General features: G+C 41.5%; 1 protein-coding gene across 1 annotated transcript in view; it reads right to left on the bottom strand.

Annotated features, from left to right (window-relative positions):
• Positions 1 to 21,681, bottom strand: part of TCERG1L (transcription elongation regulator 1 like) — a 207,924-nt gene that overhangs the window by 51,494 nt on the left and 134,749 nt on the right. The window contains exon 5 of the mRNA XM_045025211.1: positions 6,469 to 6,594. Within this exon, the coding sequence (XP_044881146.1) occupies positions 6,469 to 6,594 (126 nt within the window). The remainder of the gene's footprint in view (positions 1 to 6,468; positions 6,595 to 21,681) is intronic.

The following is a 21,681-nucleotide window of genomic DNA, read 5'->3' as shown; positions in this document are numbered from 1 at the left end:
CATCTGATCTTCCAGTAACCTGACTCAGCTGACTCTTGACTCCTGTCCCGTGACTGTGGACTCTGACTCTGCCCACATGAGAGACCCCATGTGACAATACATTTGCACAAAACTTTTGGAAAACAGTTTTGAATAGTGAAGGAATTCAACATTCTGACAACAGACCATTCATAAACAGGGGAAAGGGCTAACTTCACCAGACTCACTGCATGTTTCATAGATTTTAAAGCCATAAGAAACCCCCATAACCCTCTATTCTAACTTTCTGTACAGCACAGGCCATAGAATTTCAGCCAAGTGATCCCTGCATCTGACCCCAAAAAATTGAAGTAGAACTAGAGTACATCTAGCTGAGAATTGTTCTTTCAGCTCAAGTCATGTTGAACTAATAAGGCAGCCTAAGAACTAGAAAAACAATCCATTAGAACTGGATTTGTCAGATAGGAAAGTAAGGTTTAGAGAATCCACTCTACACAGTGGGAAGGAAGCCTGAGCTGCCTATATGGGGAATCTACTGAAATGAAGGACATCAAACAAGATGCATGTTTACCCTCTCTTCAAGTTGGTACATTTCTTTTCTACAGATTTATTCTTCTCCTTTTAATCAATTCTTTTTCCACTTCAATTTGAAATAAGTGTATAAAATATTCCACAGTATAACACTAATGATGCCATTATATATTTTCAGCATAATTAGACATTTTTTTCTAAACTTATCACCTTAATTAACAATGATATACTGCTGTAGTTGCTTTACTGCCACCTACTGGTATACTGGAAACTGTGCAAAAACAATAACTGATTTCTCCAACTTGTTGCAGATAGAGCTGAATGAATAATATATTTTTACAGTGTAAAAGTAAAAGTTGTATCAGCAACATTATCGTGGCTGCTAATCGTATGTTGCTAATAGTATGTGATAATGTCTGTACACATTTTATTAACAATAAGACTATAGGAGCTACGTATTTAACCAAAAGGGGAAAACAAAACCAAGTAGGAAAGGCAGCATTCACATGAATGCATGCTATTCCTATCATTTATGCTAGTTAACTGTAATGATTCAGGACCAGATCCTCAGCTGGTGGTAAAGCAGGAAAGCATCAATGAAAACAACAGAGCATGGCCTATTTACACCATCTTATATGCTGACTCTCAGATCTGAGATTCCTTAGACAGCATTATTATCATCCAGTTCTTGCATCTATAAAGCCATATATATATTATTTCCCTTCCTACATCTCTTCTCTCATTTCATCATACTACCCCTCTCACCCCCTGGATCCTTCCTACACTCTTTTCAAGACAGAAGAAAAATAGTTTAAGCTAGTCTCTAGGCTGTGATTCAGCCCTATGATAATTCTTGTTGACATGCTGTCCTCCGCTCTCTATGCTGACTTCCAAGACAATATCCACTTTAAGATACTGGTCCTAATCTTCAAAGCTTTCAGTGGGTGTGGGCTTAGGGCATCTTTTAGATCACCTAAATTTCTGGGATGAAGACTATTGTGGTTAACATCTCTTCTACTCAGGTGCAACAGGACTTTCTACCACAAGGATCCAGAGTGGTAGCCGTAGAGAATACAGTAGGAAGATATAGATATATACAGAGAACATGAAAAAATGGCTGTTGCCATACCAACTCTAATGAGACTAATTGATTAAGGTGGGCTATTATCAGCAGGAGGAAAAAAAACTTTTGTAGTGATATCAGGGTGTTCTCTGTATATAGATAGATATCTTCCTACTGTATTTTCCTGTGCATGCATCTGATGAAGTGGGCTTCAGAAAGACTCTGAGTAAATGTTCATCTTACTTTCAGCTTATGCTCGAATAAATTTGTTAGTCTCTAAGGTGCCACAAGTACTCCTTGTTCTTTTTACCACAAGGATAACACTCATCTGTGCAGGAGACAGAGCTTTCCTGTGGGCCGGTCAGACTGTGGAATTAACTCCTCCAGGAATGAAGGGCCATCACAAATCTCACCACCTTCTGTTTTAAGTGCAACACATACATTTTAAAAAAAACCAAAACTTTACTAAAACAAAACACTACACTGAGCACACAATTCTTCCCCCAGGAAGAAGGGGAGAGAAAGAACAAACCACATGTGACGGCTGTTAGTCACATTACTTAATACAGTAGAGAAAGGCACTCAGATACTACAGTAATGATAGTGGTACAAGAACCTATGTAAAACAGAATAGATCAGAACAGAATAGAATAAAAAAGTTCCCAATCCCAGTTGCTAACAGAAAATTTAGAGATATAACTCATTACGATAATACATATCCACCCTAATGATTTTAAAGGTATTTATAGAATTAGATAGGGCTTTACTTAGATGCAATCCAGTTGAAATAACTAAGCATACTGTATTTGTATGCGGTCAGTTATGTATCACGTCTCTTAGTAAGTCTGATAAATGAATGAACTTTTCAGAGGACCATCTCTCCTGTTTTAGCATTGACTCAAGAAAGTGAGTTTTATTATGCCGTGGCTATCACCATTGTAAAATTCCTTATTTAGACTTATATTTTGACAGAAGGAAAAGCTACTAATGGGCCATTACATGTTACTTGTGATGAAGGGAAAAAAATCAGTATTATCTATGTAGATTATTGTACGGTGTTCTACAGAATATTTGTGGTGAATATAATCTGAATTTAAAAATGTTCTAGTGAGTGAGGCCAGTGAATCTGTCACTACAGTAAAATCTGGATTATACTTAGTATTTTCTAAAACAGGGTCATATTCCCAAAGTCTATTAATCACATTCAAATTCTCCTCAGTTATAGAACCTCAATACTCTAATGTATTCACCTGTCCCCCATGACATTTGAATTATCAAGGTTTTACTGTATTTTTGCCTACAGACAATGCAGCTCCCCTCTGTCAATGACAGTCATGATAAGGAAAGGTATATTTAGTATTGGTCATTGAATTATTGAAATGTGTATGGTTATGAAATATAATTACCAGAGAAACATAGCTGTACCAGAACAGATGTCACTGGTTTGTGTCTAGTCTCCGATCTTACTAATACATAAGCATATGACTAATTTTTTAGATGTAAGTAGCCCTATCCATTTAAATCAATGGAACCACTCATATACATGAATTTAGGCACAAGCTTCGGTCTTTTTCAGAATCAGGGCCCTTTTTTGGTACCTTGGCTACCACCGTGGCAAGTATTTGATGTTTCAGGGAAAAGTTTACTCAGAGCACTAGCTCAGGTATGCAACAGTGTTCTGTGGGGAAAAAAAAAACATTGAGAAGATGTTACACTATATCTTCCCTTTCGTATCTCCCCAAATTATTTGCCCAGCATGAGAGTTTATAATCCTTGTGACATTTTGACACTTGCACGTCTGGTTGCAAACGTTAAAAGATCTATTGCTTTTTTAATTCCCCCAAAGTATTTGCCCATGGCAGGGAATTTCCACAGATTAGTTACACACTGTGTAGGAAAGTATTTCCATCTATTTTAATTATTTGCCTTTAGAGATCACTTCATTTATGCATTTACTCAAGGTCTGAAAATGTTCAAACTTGGCAACGATATAAAGAACTACTTTACTACAGTCAGAATACAGGAAGTGCAGCACAGTACAGTTATCGCCCTAGCTAGACTATACATATATGATTCATTGCGCCTAAGAAAGAGATATCTAGTTCCCCGGAAGGTTTATATTTTGTTTTGTTTTATAAAGATTCAAATTCTGACCTTTTTAGGGATGTTTTCCCTCCCCTTTGTTCTGTATCCTGCACAGATGGGAACTTTTAAAATGGAGGTTCCTCTGACTCCTTTGCAAACACCTCACAATGATATACTGCTTTCCCTCTCTTCACTTCTTTCTAGGGTCCAGGCAGGCAAGGTCCAATAAACTCCAGTACACTTTTGATGGAAAAAAAGGGAGATCTATAGATGGAGTTTCCCTAACACATATGGATGGATCTCAGCCGGGGGAGGAAGGAAGCAAAATGGTCCACAGGTAGGTGTAATCTAATAGCCTAGAAGAAAGCATTGCACAGTTCTCGTGCATGCCACCTTCTATATTTCTTCAAACAGAAACTTTGATATGGCAACACACTGGAAGGTAAGAGATTTGGGTTCTCAGCTCTGTTACTTAGTCACTTTTTGACCTGGGGCAAGTCGTTTTACCTTTCTGTGACTCATCTGCATAATGAGGCTAATCGTATTTAACCATCTTTGTAAAGCACTTTGAGATTAGTGGATGAAAGACCTTGCACAATTGTGAATTGTTATTGCTTATTGTTATTAATTTGATTTTTCCATTGAACACAAGGACCACTGAAAGTGCTAACTTGTAGTAATCCATGGAAATGCTGTTGTGTCATCTTGGATAATATTAAAGAATAACTCATGGCATGGCTTTCCTTCACTGAAATTACCAGGGAATCAAACAAGAAAAATTGGGAAAGATGAATGAGTTTTATATTTATAAGAAAAAACTGGAAGCAAAAGTATAATGCTCATCTTATTTACATTACATGGGTAAGTGGAAAAATGTAATGATTGCTATTCTACACCTATGACATTTCAATGAGCCTGGTGCAATAGTGCTTGTTTGATTGAGGAAACCTATTGAACGAATGTCACACCAGACATACTGAAAATATTGATAGTCACAAAAAGGCTCTATACAATCAAATCACCAAACATTATGATGGATAAAATGGGGAAGTTGGTTGTTTTTCAATCTGTCAATAAGAAGATTATTAATGGGGTCTCAGAACAACTATAAATCTTGTTACCCACCTGCAATTGGCTACACAACTACATATCAGAAAGACTCTGAGTAAACCTTCATCTTACTTTCAGTGTATTCCTTAAACAGTATTAAAGTCTATTTACTCCAAAGGATTTGATTTCAATAAGGAAACATAACACAATTAAGCACAGTCCTCTCATTCTTAATGATTCACATGCAGGAGTTTTTTGGGTCTCCAACATAACTCTGCAGGTGATGAAAGCAGCTAAACTTCTGAAGAGTAGATAATGACTGAAGAAAGACAAACACATTTGAGTTGAAATACATCAAAAAGGAAACACACGCAAATGTCTTTGAAGTTTTCCAAAATATCTCACAATGAAAATATGACTAATGCCTGAAAACTGTGTGTAGACATATGTAAGAAAGACAGACAGAGAGAATATTCAGTGCAATCACAAATAAATCAGAAGATCTTATCTGGGGACAGACGTAGCAAGAAAATAGTCAACTCTCCTCTTCAGGGGAACCTATGATTCCATTAATGTATTTGTGTAGAACAGCCCATAATTATCAATTCCATCAATTCAGCCCAGCCTACTCCAGACCTTAATTTTCATCCTGGGTATATTTTACCAGCATGATTTAGGTGACTTGAACATGGCTGAACTGTAATTTCTGAGCACAAAAAAGTAGATCAGCTTCTGAAATTTGACCATCTCACTCTACATCTCTGCGTGCAACACATTTTTTTGTGCTAATACTGCTTAAATATAAGAGATTTGATATAATTACACCAGGACTAGAAACTATCAAAAATATGCCCTAGAACATGTGCTTACCAACATGTCCAAGTAGTGGTAGGGGTGTGTGGGGGGGGGGGTTGCAACTACTTTCAACCACTTTCTCTTCCTTTATGCTAGCTGGGGGAGGGGAGTTCTTGCAAGTTTTTTCTGTTGCAACATGGGGTCAGGGTATGGACAAGCTGGAGAACCTATGGCTTATCTGTTCTTCCAGCATCATGAGGTGCCTCAGTTCAATTCATCCCCTCATTCTAACAAGGAAGAGAAAGCACTTTGCTTAGTCCAAAATCAGTCATCCTACTCTAAAATGCAGCTGTATTCATGGTCAGTCAGCCAGTATTTCACATAGTTAGAAAAACATAATTACAATTTCACATCAAATTCCAGTCTCCCTTTCACCATGACTTGCCATATGTAAATATGAATTGAGATAAAGCCTCAAGGATCTTTCACACCTTTGGGAAGGACCAGTTCTCCTCCTTCTAACCACATCCTCTCGCCTTCAAACACATGCACATTTAGATGGCTGTGGACACAATACTTGGACCAGTGGGGCACATCAAAAAGCATCTTCTGTGGTTTCAGACAGTCTGACTCCACAGACCAACTATGACACGGTGGTTATATTATATCTGCAATCCCTGTGAACACTACTGATGTGGAACATGAGAGGCCTAAGGATGGCTCCAGAAATTCATCTTTTGCACCACCAAATGCAAAGCTGCTGCCAAGTGCCAGGCAGGGAAAACAGGATCTAAAATATTTTGAACAAGCTCCTAAATAATCAGAGTAAATTCTGTAGAATTTGCACAGCATTTTTTTCAGTTTTGCATTACTATGCAGTATGGGAAACATGATTTGGTCACAAGTACAGAAATATGGAACATATGGTTTAGTAATATAATAAGTACACTGAAACCTACACACACCTGTTAATGACTGATCCACGAAATTGGTTGCCATGAAAGTCACAGCTGGTGTAGATACAGCAGCAACCCTGGTGACTTGCGTTGGCATCAAAGGAGTCATATGAGCATCCACTCTGGCAGCAGCACCTGCATACAGACCATAAGGAAAACATTACTTTTTTCCCCACTAGATAAATTTATTAAAAATTGACTTTGCTTGTGCAATCTAATTTCAAAATGACTTTATTCAGTTGTCATTAAATATAACTGGGCAAATATTTCAAAGTATTTTTCTGAATAATCATTTGAATGTTTAAACTAATTTATTTTCACTGTGTTCATGCCCCTTTTTGTGTTTGCTATATTCACTGGCTGGGATGTTCATAGAGACTGAATTTTAAGCAAATATTGGAGAATAATCACAGAAGGTGATTCTGAATTAGTTAACATGGAACAGTTTCCCCAGGAAACAAATTTTCAGGGATACACTCATTCAATCAAGAAACAGAATACACCAAGGCCTGGTCCACACTAGGACTTTAATTCGAATTTAGCAGCGTTAATTCGAATTAACCGTGCACCCGTCCACACCAGGAAGCCTTTAATTCGACCTAGAGGGCTCTTTAGTTCGAATTTGGTACTCCACCCCGACGAGGGGAGTAGCGCTAAATTCGACATGGGTATCTCAAATTAGGCTAGGTGTGGATGCAAATCGAACTTACTAGCTCCGGGAGCTATCCCACACTGCACCACTCTGTTGACGCTCTGGACAGCAGTCCGAGCTTGGATGCTCTGACCAGCCACACAGGAAAAGTCCCGGGAAAATTTGAATTCCTTTTCCTGTCTGGACAGTTAGAATCTCATTTCGTGGTTGGACATCGGGGCGAGCTCAGCAGCACCGGCAGCGATGCAGAGCTCTCCAGCAGAGGAGTTCATGTAATCTCTGAATAGAAAGAGGGACCCAGCATAGACTGACCGGGAACTCTTGGATCTGATTGGTGTGTGGGGCGAGGAGTCTGTGCTTTCGGAGCTGCGCTCCAAAAAACGGAATGCAAAGACCTACGAGAAGGTCTCCAAAGCCATGAGAGACAGTGGATACAGCCCGGATGCAACGCAGCGCCGTGTGAAAATCAAGGACCCCAGACAAGGCAACAAAAAAATCAAAGCGACAAATGGATGCTACGGAGCCTGCCACCACTGCCCCACCAGTGACCATGGACTCTGACGATGGGACAGTGTCGACGGCCAGTTCCTCGGCGATGTTCGCGGATGGGGAAGATGAGGAAGGGTTTGTGGAGGACGAGGCAGGCGACAGCGCTTACAACGCTGGTTTCCCCGACAGCCAGGATCTCTTCATCACCGTCACAGAGATCCCCTACTAACCGTCCCCGGCCATTAACCCGGATCCTGAATCAAGGGAAGGAGCAGTCGGTAAGTGCTTTAACCATGTAAACTTTTATTCTTAATATAACAGGAATCTGAAGTATGTGAAAAGGAGGTCTCTCTATATATGGGGATAGAACAGAAATCATCCTGGGAGATCTCCATGAAGCTCTCCTGGAGGTAATCGAAAAGCCTCCGCAGGAGGTTCCTGGGGAGAGCTGCCTTATTGGGTGCTCCGTGGTAGCACACTTTTCCGCGCGAGGCTTTCATGAGGTACTCAGGGAGCATTGCCTCCCCGAGCACGGCTGCATAGGGCCCTGGTTTGTGCTGGCTTTCACGCAGCATGCGCGCTCTATCTCCTTCAGTGACCGTCCTCAGGGTGATCTCGCTCGGAGACTCCTGCATCTAATTAGGGGAATTACTGTAATGTTACGCCTGGTCCAAAGTATTTTTAAAAAATCTCTGGACAGACGGCATGGCAGAGACTCAGCACGCTGCTGCGTGACGAGTGTAACGGAAACCCAAAGAATCAAATGGACACTCATGGAGGGAGGGGGGACTGAGGACGCAAGGTATCCCACAGTTCCTGCTGTCTCCGAAAAGGATTTGCATTCTTGGCTGAGCTCCAAATGCTTCTAGGGTCAAAAACAGTGTCCGCGGTGGGTCAGGGCATAGCTCGGCAATTTACGCAGCCCCCCACCCACCCCCAGAAGTGAAAGGGAAAACAATCCTCTCTTGACTCTTTTACATGTCACCCTATCTTTACTGAATGCTGCAGATAGACGTGATGGTGCAGCACTCAACACCAACATCCTTGCTCCCCCCACGCTATGGATGGCTGATGGTGCAATATGGCTGGTATCCGTCCTCATCATCAGCCTATTGGCACATGGGGCAGTGCAAAAGGGCTGATAACCATGCAGACGAGATCCGTGAGGTCGATCAAGGGTGCCTGGCCCTAATTTTTCCTGGTAGATGGTACAGTATGGCTGATAACCATCGTCATCATAGCAACAGGGGGCTGAGCTTCATCAGCCCCCACCCTTCATGTGTAAAGAAAAGATTCAATTGCCCCTGGACTAGCAGCAGGATGCTGGGCTCCTCTCCTCCACACTCCTTAATGTCCTATCTGGACTATCATAGCAACTGGAGGCTGCCTTCCACTCATTTCTCACTAACAAGTCACTGTGTCTTATTCCTGCATTCTTTATTACTTCATCACACAAGTGGGGGGACAATGCTATGGTAGCCCATGAAGGCTGGGGAAGAATGGAATGAACAGGTGGGGTTGTTGCAGGAGCACCCCCTGTGAATAGCATACAGCTCATAATCTATGCAGGATCTGACACAGAGCGGCTGTGCTCTCTGGTTCTCTGATACAGTGGTTCTCTAGTACACTTGCCCATATTCTAGGCAGGACTGATTCTATTTTTAGATACCAAAAAGGAGGAATTGACTCAGGGAGTCATTCCCAATTTTGGCTTTTGCGCCCCTGGCTAAGAGCAGCCAGGGGCACTTATGACAGCAGCAAATGGTGCAGTGCAAAAGGACTGGTAACCATGCCCATCTTATTACCAATTTATGGTGTGGTAGATGGTACAATATGGCTGGTAACCATCTCTGCTGTCATGCAAAAGCAAAAGCATGCTGCTGTGTAGCGCTGCTGGACCGCCTCTGTCAGCGGCATCTAGTACACATACGGTGACAGGCACAAAAGGCAAAACAGGCTCCATGGCTTCCACGCTGTGGCGTCTGCCAGGGCAATCCAGGGAAAACGGGCTTGAAATGATTGTCTGCTGTAGCTTTCCCGGAGGAAGGGATGACTGACGACATTTACCCAGAACCACCCGCGAAAATGGTTTTTGCCCCATCAGGCACTGGGATCTCAACCCAGAATTCACAGAGAGAGACTAGACTGTGTTCATTGTTCACAAAAATTTATCTTTGCAAGGAATTCACTCCCTTTTTCCCATCACACAGCTTGGACTGTCTCCAGAGCCGCCACAGCATCCCCCTCACAGAGGCTGGCAAAGATTAGGCGGCGAAAGAAAAAGACAGGGGACGAGATGTTCACTGAACTTATGGGGTGCTCCCGAGACGACGCGGACCAGCAGAGCCAGTGGAGGGAGACCCTCTCTCTGTACCAGCGCTCACACAGCGAAGGGGAGGAGAGGTGGCATGAGGAAGACAAGCAGGCGACTCAAACGCTGCTTGGACTAATGAGGGAGCAAACGGACATGCTCCTGCCCCTTGTGCATGTTCTGCAGGACCTCAGGCAGGAGGACAGAGCCCCCCTGCAGTGTATCTGCAACCGCCCTCCCCCGCCACAAAGTCCCATACCCCCCTCACCCAAAATAACCAGAAGGAGGGGTGCCAGAGGCCGTGTAAACTGTCACTGCACACCAGGAGAGTGCTCAAGTACCCAAAAGCTCTCATACCCTAAATTTTGAGAAGTCCTTTCCTTCCCGCCTCACCCAAGCCCCCATCCCAGTTTCATCCCCTAACTGTCTAGTTGATAATAAAAAATACTTTTCTGTTAATTACTGTTTCCGTCATGTTCTTTTAGAGGAGACTGTGTTTGAAGGGGGGGAAGGGGGTTGGTAATTTGACAGGACAATCACCTTTACCAGGGTACAGACATGGGGGCAGGATCAGCAGCAGGTCACACACACACTGCAGTCAGTACGCACCCTGGTCGGTATGGGAGGTGGTTTGCAGGTTCTGTGTGGTTGGGGGGGGTACGTGACTTTGTAGCGGGGGAGGGGGGTTACAGATCTCATGCAACAGTCCCTGTCCTGGACCACAGAGCCACGCAGCAGAGGAATCTGTATCCGTCCTCCCCCGCCAAAAGGCCACATAGCCCCCGCACACAGAGTCCCAAAAAGGAGGGATGGCAGGCTCCGTTGAAACATCCAGTCCGGCACTGCAGACTGCTCTGGGAGCAGGAGCCTGTCATTCCTCGAGTTTACAGGCGGTCTTTACATCACTGCACACCCTACCCAGCACAGTCCGTGTCCCAGTTTCAACCCTGTAACGCAAAGTCATCAATAAAGAAACCTTTGTAAAGTTACAGTGGAACATGTATTTTATTTTTAAACGTGTGTTGGAAGTTGGGGAAGCGGGGTGGGCGGGGTATGTAACTGCAGATGCTAGTCAACAGTCACTTGGTAAAGAAACGGGGCAGCTTCAGATTCTCTGTAAAGAAACTGAACAGTCACAGGTCACGCTGCTCATTGCTCGCTGGTACTTGAAGAGTTCCTTGTCGCTGTGCAAGGCGCCTGCATAGGGCTTCACGAGCCAGGGCATTAGCGGGTAGGCTGGGTCCCCGACGATCACTATAGGCATCTGCACATCCCCAAGACTTATTTTGTGGTCCGGGAAGAAACTACCTTCCTGCAGGCGTCTAAACAGACCAGAGTTCCTGAAAACACGCACGTCATGAACTTTGCCTGGCCACCCGACGTTGATGTTGGTAAAACGTCCCCCATGGTCCACCAGTGCTCGCAGCACCATTGAAAAGTAGCCCTATTTCTCAGCAGCTGACTGTGGAAGAGGTGGACGATAAGGTGCGAGGAGTTGACAACGGCCATAACTGCAGCGGGATCCGTGCTCAAAGTGCTGTGGCGCCCGCGCTGTCACTGAGCAGAAAAGTGCACGAACAGATTGCCCGCAGGTGCTTTCAGGGAGGGAGGGAGGGAGGGTGTGATTGACGGTTCAATGATGACAGTTACCCAAAACCACCCTCGACACATTTTTCCCCCCAGCACGCATTGGGGGGAAATCCCAGGATTCCAATGGGCAGCGGGGAGTGCGGGAACTGTGGGATAGCTTCCCACAGTGCACCGCTTCCAAAGTCGACACTGGCCCCGTTACTGTGGACTCACACAGTCGAACTAGTGTATTTAGTGTGGATACACAACTTTGACTTCATAAGGTCGATTCCACAAATTCGAATTAAGTTGATTCGAAATAGTCTTGTAGTGTAGACATACCCCAAGTAACCTATTTGCCCATCATAACTACCCAACACAGCTCTATTTTCTAATGCGGATTGTAGAATCTCTACAAAAATAAATCTCCAAGATCACTGACTAATATTTATTGTCTTTTCCGGTTAACAGGTTTTAAAGCTGCTATTTTAATACCTTGTTTCTTCTATTATCAATTACATTTTCCCAGATGAACACTGAATTTTAGGCTACAAACCAGCACCATGAGGTCTACCTTGCTCACAGGTGAAAAGGATTTAAAAAAACAGAAAGTCATTTTAATGGTGCTCCATTTTTCAGAAGACTTGATCTTTTACTGCAGCAGAAATGGCAAAAAATATATAATTTATTAAAGTAATAATGCTTTATAGAACTAGAAAGGAAAAGTTTTTATAAAGGGTTTAACTAAGGAACCACCTAGGAAAAATAAATAAATAAATAAATAAATAAATGTTCTGCCAAAAATGACAGGTACTTGAGAAAGAGCTACGAGTTATTTAAGGCATTAAAAAGATGGGATAGATTTTTGCAGTTCAGTGAATACTGACGGTGATGCATTTTTATAACGTAAACTAGTATAAACCAGGATGGCTCCAAGACATCATAACATGGCACAGGACAGAGGTAAAGTGATCTATTCATTTCAACTTTGTTTCATTTTTGTGTTGTGAAAGCAATGCAGATACCAGTGGCACCTGCCCAGCAGGGATGCTTTCCAACTCTAAGAGACATCAGGAATATGGGACAACCATAGACCAAATGAGAGTCCAAACGTGCTGAGAGCATTGTGGAACTGTCAGAGTTATTTAGGAGCAAGGATCTGAACCTATGGAGATGGACAGTTATTTTGGGCTCAAAGTGATGAGTATGCTGCTTTTGCTATTGGCATTTAAAACTACTGGTATATTAGTAGTACATAGTTTTGGAATACATAGTTTCCTTTAACCACAGGCTCAATTCCAGCCTTTCAACCTTCTGAGGTTGATAAATTGCATACTGTGCATGTGTGTACTCTGCATGAGGGACTTTCAACTTAAATCTTAAAATCTCAGGCATGTCTGCTCCATGAGGACATTAATGATCCAATAGAACTTTTCCATAATAGTAGGAGTTGGGCCTGTGTTCTGTTCATGCTGTACAGTGGTGGTGGGGGGGTTACCTTCTGATCCAAAGTGGCTGCATGTCAATGGCACTGTTTTTTTAAATACCCTGGGAGCTAGTGCAGCAGGAAGAAAAGAGACTCTGCAAGTCTTCAATATGAAACAAAGATTTATATCAAACAGGATTCAAACAGAAGCAAAAAGATTTAAATCATGCAATACATGGAAAAGGAATGCATTATACATTAAGGTGCACTTTTATCTTTATATTGTAGCAACATCCAAAGGACCACATCATAACTGGCACTGTATTGTACTTAATGTTGCATAGGCACACAAGTAAGTGTGAAAAACACTAGGAGGGAAGGGCCCATATATTGTGATGGTAATAGAAATAAGATCACATGGTTGCATAGCCCATGGTGATTCAAAATCATCTGAAATAACTAAATAGAATTAGCTAACCCTAACTGCTGTACAATCTAGCCATCCATGGTTGGCTGATTTCTTGTAGGCATCAGAACAAATGTGTGTCTTGAGGGATATGAAGGATGAGAGGGCAGTGTCATTGTGGACTAATTCAGGAGGGCTTTCCAAGCACAAAGGGCAGCATAGAATAAAGCAAGGAAATGCTAGCGGAAGAAGTGGTCAAATGAACAGGCTAGGCTGGAAATGTTTGGTGGACAAAAGGAGAGTCGGTGACGCCATAAGACCTCTCTGGTCTGCTTAACCTCTTAACAAAAACAGCCCGTAGTCTTCTTCCTGCTACCCCCATCCCTTTGGGAGGATAGTTGCCTGCTAGCAATTACCCTTAATGAGCTAGTAGGGGTTACTTGAGGGAAATGCAGAAAAGTTTAATTGCCAGCAGCTGTGGGAAATTCTCCAGTAAAGAAGCATTTCATTATCCCTTCTTATTTTTAGTCATTAAATCAGTGACAAGAAATTCCTACAAGACATCTGAGTAGCATGAGCAAGGAATCACTTTGCAATGTACTGTAATTAATTTAATACAGACACACTCAATGGAAGTCTCCAAAATAGATCATACGGAAGAGATGAATTAGATACCATAATAATAGGCACCTTAAATAGTGTTTTACTAAATATAGAAGCCTTTGAACTTGGCAATCATTAACACGATATCAAACCATTCTCCAGTTCGAAGAGATTCCGGTGATGATTACTTTTTAGGGCCTGCCTCTGCTCCCATTGAAGACAATGACAATACTTATATTAACTTTTATAAGAACAGGGTCTTAGAAGATAAAGTAGCTCTGAGGAACAACCACTGCTCACAAGGGTTCTACCATCTGAGTCTCAGGTGTCTCTGAATATACAAGAAATCTCCACAGAAGACCACTCATATAAGGTGTCCCCCTGTCTTACAAAGCCTTCCTACAGTATCCTCTGACATATTGAGTAAAAATCTTGTTTCACATTTATTGGAAAACCATTTCTTAAACTATGATTTAGATCTATGCTATGATTTATACTACATAAGCATGTTTAGAAATTAAATATATAATATTTATTATTTTTAATAATTGGAGAAATACCAATCTCTTAGAACTGGAAGGGACCTTGAAAGGTCATTGAATTCAGCCCTCTGCCTTCACTAGCAGGACCAATTTTTGCCCCAGATCCCTAAGTGGCCCCCTCAAGGATTGAGCTCACAACCCTGGGTTTAGTAGGCCAATACTCAAACCACTTAGCTATCCCTCCGCTAAGGATGTTATTTTAGATTGTTTCCTTTAGCTTTGTAAAATAGTATTAATGTTCACAAAGAGGAAATATTTCTCCTATCACTTTAAACAATTACAGAAACAGGTTACAATGATATTTACTCTTCTAGACTCTTCTAATTTTGGTGAGGCAAGAATCAATGTGTACATAATGAGTTCCTTGTTATCTCCCTTAGGAAGGAATAGACAGGGAAGGCTAGATAACTAGTTTGAATTTATTGAAAAGGGTCATTTTCAAGATAATGACAAGCTTCATTATGAAAGTTAGAAGGGAAATGTCATGCTTTGTCCTCTCATATTATTAACATTTTAACATTTCCCTATAAATTTCCAGGCAGACTCTAGGAGCCAAATTCCCTGAAAGCCCATACTACACTATATTTCTGGGTTATTTCCTAGTGACAGACCATATTCCAAAAGAGAAGGCTGTGGAGGTGCAATGTAAACACGATATCTTATACTGAAATTGGAGTCACTGGCTGGAAAGTGACCATGCTCAGTGTGGCCGGTGCATCAATTGATTGAGTAGTTCTACAGATATTCTCTCACCAGCACAACTCCTACGCAAACACAAGCCGTCAGAACTGCTCCCTAATGGAAAACCCACAGAAGACAAGAACACAAATGATGCTTGCCATTCATGGAATTTATACCTCCCTGTAGTTGTTGCCTTTGACTGAGAGCCATCAGAGTGGCTAGTGTCTATAGCAGATATCCAAATTCATCCCAGACAGATGATAAAAATAACCTCTGAGTAACTGATGAAAGTCTAGTCTATGAAAAGAATATAAAAGGTCAAATTCTTTTCCTCATGGAAAAAGGTTTGCAGCTGCTATTTTTTTATTTTAATTTTTCTGTTTAACATGATAATGAACTTAGTGTTCATTACAACTGACTGATAACACTTGCTTGTCTTCCTCCACATAGCTTTGCCTAGGTTCTTCAGTACTTACAATGACTTCCAATTCTGACAACCTGAGTAGTGGTTCAATGATGTAGACAAATGGCAATTAGGATGAGACCACCTTTTTGCTTGTGAGCTAAGAAAGGGTTTGAACTTAGGTATGATACATGTGGCCCACCCTGCACCTCCACCATATGCAACTAATGCATTGATCAGGTGACCTTGCCTGAGATAAGATACCATTTAATGCATATATCGGGCCTGATCCTGCACCTCTGAAGTTAATGGGAGCTTTGTTATTGATGTTGACAGGTGCAGGATTGAGCCCAGATCACCTGCAGTATGATATCCTGTCTTCCTTTTTTATATTTATTTCAACTTTGACACCCTCAAACTACAGACTTCTATTAAAAAAGTAATCAAAATAAGTCATTTCTGATTGCCCACACTGATTTACTCTTTTTTTAGAAATGCACTGCAATCCTTAGTTACAGCTTTGCTGCTGTTGATGTGCTGAAATATCATTATAAGCACTTACAACAATTATTCTCATTTCCTATAGTTAAAAGCAATGGGAGTATTTCTATTTGGAGAACAAAATAAAAAAATATTAGAGATGAGCTTGAATCAGAACCTCAAGTTTATCCCTTCACATCATTTATTCTGCAGGGGAAGGAGGAGATTTGGGTTCCTATCTGCAGATCTAAACCTTTCTCTGCGGTTTTCTTTCTAAGTTGGATTCAGTTCAGTTATAGCACCAAATGCTGAAAATCTAACAAGAACAGCTAGTCTGAAGAGAGTTCTATATCTCTGGGCCAAAATCGTGAGAGAACAGCAATCTGACCCAAAACCTAAACCCCAGTCACGGCTTAGCTGCCATGACTTGCAAGGCAGCCTAAAGAAAAAAATTAGAACTTTATGAAAACTGCTTTAGAATGCTTATGAGAAAGTCACAAATTTAAAACTAATGCAGTGCCGTCCCATGGCTTGCAATTTACTTCATGTTTGCAGGAATAAAGAGCATTCCATGGCTATCCTGACAATCACAATTTAGTGCAACTGCACTTGTATTTCCCCTTTGTGGTCCAGCAAGGGCACCCACTCCAGGCTCCTGACTCCTCAGCTGTAACCTCTCTTGGGCAGAGACCCATCTCCCTCTCTCCCTCCCCTCTCCTGACCAGGATTTTCCCATGCTGCACAATTCCCTGTGAACGCTGATTTCCCTATCAAGTCACACTAACTAAGAATCTATACTTCTCTCTCTCTCCAGAGGCTACAAACAGCATAATTATCTACAAGCATAAATTACTGCATAGCCCTTTCTAAGCAAGCAGATTTATTCTTTATATTACATTACAGAAAAAAATATAAAACCATAAAAGACCCTACACACATGCTAATAAGTTTACCAGAGATCACCTCAACTCCAACCTCGGGTTCTGGCAGGTGTCAGTCCTTCAAACCCCATCAAAGATATTTTTTTTTCTGTGATCACAAATTCATAACCACTTCAGCTCAGAACAAGCATACCTGTGGATCTGTGCATCACTCCTTTATACAGTTTGGGCCTTTGATCTTGGGACCCTGGGAACAGGTAATCAACAGACCCTCTCCTCAGGGCATAGCTTCAAAGGGCTGGGTTTTGCATAACCGTTGGCAGGAGGGGGAGAATTTGCATTCAGCTCTCCCTAGATATTTCCCAGGAATTTGACTTCCCAAAGTTCATTCTTGTCGGCCATATTGTTCAATACAGTCCTTTGATCATCCAGGCCCACAATAATACATAACCTTTTGATTTAATACAATGGACTCCAAAACTTAATTTAAAAATGTGTCTCAAAGATATTAAAGGAAGCTGCCATATCTGTCATACTAACCACACAGAGTGTGAGATATAAATGAGCCAGCAATTCAAAGCTAGGCATACAAAATGCTCACAAATATATGCACACAAATGGTGAGATTTCTAAGCACATCAGGCATCTGCATACAAAAATTACAGATGCATAAATGCATAATACAATTATGTATGCCTAACTTTGGAAATAAGTGTATCTGTATTTGTTATGGTATATATTTAATTATTTCTTTATAGCTTGCCATATGATTTATATACATATACCTTTTGAGAGGTTCATTCTATTAATTCTATCAATGTGCGTGTTCTATGTTCAGACATGATTTTCTATATTTCATTATCTCATTAGCTCTTTTCTCGATGTTGATTTATTTTCACATTTAGTTACAATAAATTTAATAGTGCAGCTCTCACCACAACTGAAGAAATTAGTTCACAGCTCTCATCCCATTCATTCAGGCTTTTTTTTTCTTCATGTGTATGAACCATGTCCCCTTGTTCAGTTTAAGTTTATCTTATGTTCACCCCAATACACTTGATTGATGTAAGGCAATCAGATCCTTTAAGGAATAAATATTTGTGATTTTTACAACTTCATACTCATAAAAAAGCAATCTTTGCAATAGATTGCTTTGGTATGCAAATGCCAGATAAACATTAAGGATTTGGTTTGATGTCATAATGTAACATAAGCTTTCAAAATGAACTTAATATAACCTTCAGAAATGGAGTATTACCTAAGCACAAACCATAAAGAACCGAACACATACTAACATATACAGTGAGCAATTTATGATTAAGTTAAGGAATATTGTGTTGCAAAATTATAATGAAGTATTTAACATGTATTTGAAAAATACAAGCAACTTATATGTAAGTATAACTATGCTCAGGGAAACATTACTGGGAGCAATGAGACCATATCTGCTGGAGGTTCAGAAATCTGAAGAGTTATTGCAAATGACTCAGTGTCCTGATTTGCATATTTGATGAATAAACATTACCTTGTTTACATAAATGACAGCAAACATTCTGAGTACCAGAACTTAAGACCGACATGGTTGCAGCATTGAATGAGCTTTAGGGATATAGGATTCTCTATTATCCAGACTGGCTCTGGTGTCGCCTCGGGGCAGTATCCAAGTAACTCTGACAGCTCCTTGGGGCTCTGCCCCTTGTCCAGGACTGGGTGGAGGTCTGCAATTGAGGTGCTCATTTCCTGGGGAGTTCTGCTGTCAGCTGAGGGATGCTCTGCTTGGGGTGCTGGCTCCTTGCTGGGTGCCTAGAATGGGTAGTAACTTATTATCTCAGTGTGGGAGCTCTTGCTTCTTTCATTGTGTGTGTTGTGGGGAAGTGGTCTGGCTGCCCTTCCTAGTTCCTGTAGCCAGGGAGAGAGTTTGACTGTAAAGCCACAGATGGTTTGGAGAACTATGCTCGTGGCTACAACTCTGAGGTTAGAGTCTTGGAAACTTAGCATAGCCCTAACCCGCAAGAAACAGTACAGAGCAGAGTATCAAACATTCAACTCTTGGGTTGGGTTGGATCTGGTTCCCAGGGTGTATTTGAGCAGCCTGCTTGACATATTCCTACTGTGCAGAACAATAGCCTTTATTAAAGGATTTTTCTAGCCCTCATGTCAGCAGAGGAAACCCTCCAAATGTGAAATAATTTCTGCCTGAGGCTTCAAACAGTCTGAAACAATGACTCAAAGAGGTGTACTCCACTGTTCTCTATTAATCTCAGGCCGCATGAGGACAGGTCATTCTATTCTGGTTCCATCCCCTGAAAGATCAGCAAAGAGGGTGGGAATGAAGCTGTCCTGGGGTGGAAATTGGTATTTGCTGCAGTGAATAAAATGCAGAAAGAAGACTAGAGGAAACGTGTAAAAACAGAAACAAGGAAGAAAAACAGAGAAAAAATATTTGGGAAGAAGGAGAAACAATTATCAGAAAAAAAATCTGGTTTAAAAGGGGTGAGAGAGTTCTCACTGGTGTCTGATACTGAATGTGAAAATAAGGGACTGAACAAATAGGGTGAAATTGCAGTCAATTAAATTCAATGCACATTTTTATTTCAACAAGGGAAAGTTGTCACCCATAATAAATAAAAATGTAGTTATTGCATAAAAACTGTATAACCCCTTCATCCCTGGGAAAACCTTGCTGTGACACCAGTGACAGATCTGCTGTTGATTGAGAGGAGTATGAAGTCCTGAATTATATACCCTAGCCCAGGGACCATAATTAAACAGGAAACCTGGCCCTCTCCTCCGAATGAGTTTGATACCTTCGACACAGAATATCTCCTCAGCTTTCCACAGCTCCAGTTCCTCAAAGCATTAAAGCATGTCTTTAAGTCCCTAGGCAGAAGCATTACAGAAAGCAGCTCAAAACAGGAGAGTTCCAGCCAGAATGGGAATGTTAATGGACATATATGAAGTAATTTCAAAGGAAACAAGTTAAGCAGTGCAGAACATATATGTTTACAATCTGATGGGCTCCACTGGCATTTTCCTTAATTAATGTCGGGTGACTTCCCTCCTTTCATTAAAAGTTTATTTTCTACACTCAGACTGTGCTTGCGAGTGGGGAAATATTGCCTCTCAGAATCGCCCAGGGCTGGTGTGTAATTTTCCCTGGTAACTTTTTCGGAGCCGGTTCTGTGTTGTATTGTTGAAAAGGAACCCCTAGATTTTGAGCTCGGCCCTGGTTGCTGCTAGCTCCACATGGTAGAAGGGTTACAGTTACAAGAAACTGGGAAGTCAATCTACTATGTGTGAGAATTATAGAAGATATTCTTTTTCACTTTCACTTCTCGAGTTTTTTCCAGAATAGATTACTCTTACACCATTATTGTTGTTTATAACTAGTATTAAAAAGGGCGAAATTTTTTGCCCATGGAGCGTGAAGATCTATCACCTTTGCTAGGTCTCCTGTCTAGTAGCTTGTGGCCCTAATAGACCCTAGGAGAGATAGGATATAAGGTACTTGCTTCATTATAAAAGAGTAAAACTGAATGCAGGTAAAGTTGAACAAATTAAATTTTATTAAACTTCATCTGTTGCCTGTTCTCCCAGTGTCCCCTCAATAAGATCCCCTCCAAGGAACACAGGCCTTCTGACTCCAGTTCCATTGTGCATGATACATCTTCCCTATTTTAGAAATGTTTTAATATAAACATTAAAAACAAACAAGTGATATCCAAATCTCACTCCTTGTCACTTCAGCCAGAGGTTGCTAGCACATAGACAGCTGGAGACTTGTCTTTATCATAGTTAGTTGGTTACATAGTCTTTGAGGTAGTTTGGTCTCCTCAACAGATAACCAAATCAAGACAGCCCTCTCTCTGTTTCCTGGTCACTGGTCTCAAAGTCTAGCAAACAGTCTCTTCCCTCCCTGTAAGGTTGGCCTCCCAATGGTTCCTCTGTCTCTCTATTCCATAGTAATCTCTGTAGGCTTTCTCTGGATGTTGCGTCTGGTGGATCATAAGTGTCTCTTGTTCCTTCAGGTCACATGTCCCTCTCTCAGCATATGCACAGTGTGCCCAGCCATTTGATAATAATAATAATTGGAGATATACCTATCTCCTAGAACTGGAAGGGACCTTGAAAGGTCATTGAATCCAGCCCCCTGCCTTCACTAGCAGGACCAATTACTGATTTTTGCCCCAGATCCCTAAGTGGCCCCCTTAAGGATTGAACTCACAACCCTGGGTTTAGCAGGCCAATCAGCCAGGTGAAGAGCCTGCTGTTGAAATAAGTCAGTGGGTGCTTGTGAAGGATATGTGATATAATCTGAAGTTGACTGCATCTACATCATGGGACGTTAGAGAAACCCCATCTGAAGAGATTTGCCGCATAATTGCCCTGTCCTGTTTGAAACCGATTCAGAGATGTTACTAAGTATTGGAAGCCAGAGCAACAGTGGTAACACTGTGCATAGCTTTGTTAAGCTCTACCTTGACCAGCCTAGAGTGAGACAAGCGACAGCAGACAGGAACACAGAACTCTGCTGTTGACTAGCAGAGGGCAAGGGCTGATGTTCTAAGAGTCCAGACGCTCACACCTCCAGGTTGAACCGGCCAGTTTTCTGTGCTAACTGTTCCGAGTGCTAACTTTGGCTGTTGTCTTCTTCAAGTGGTTGCGGTACCTCAATGACCTATCCAATGTCACGTTGAGGTAAACCGGGTTTGGGTCATGCTGCAGGCGTTCACCATTTAAGAAAATATTTAATTCGTGGTTTGCACTTGAATTATATAG

This window comes from Mauremys mutica, chromosome 7 (genome assembly GCF_020497125.1).
Source record: "Mauremys mutica isolate MM-2020 ecotype Southern chromosome 7, ASM2049712v1, whole genome shotgun sequence".
Lineage (NCBI taxonomy): Eukaryota > Metazoa > Chordata > Testudines > Geoemydidae > Mauremys > Mauremys mutica.
The sequence above is the reverse complement of the archived record's forward strand: the minus strand, read 5'-3'. Positions and strand labels throughout refer to the sequence as shown.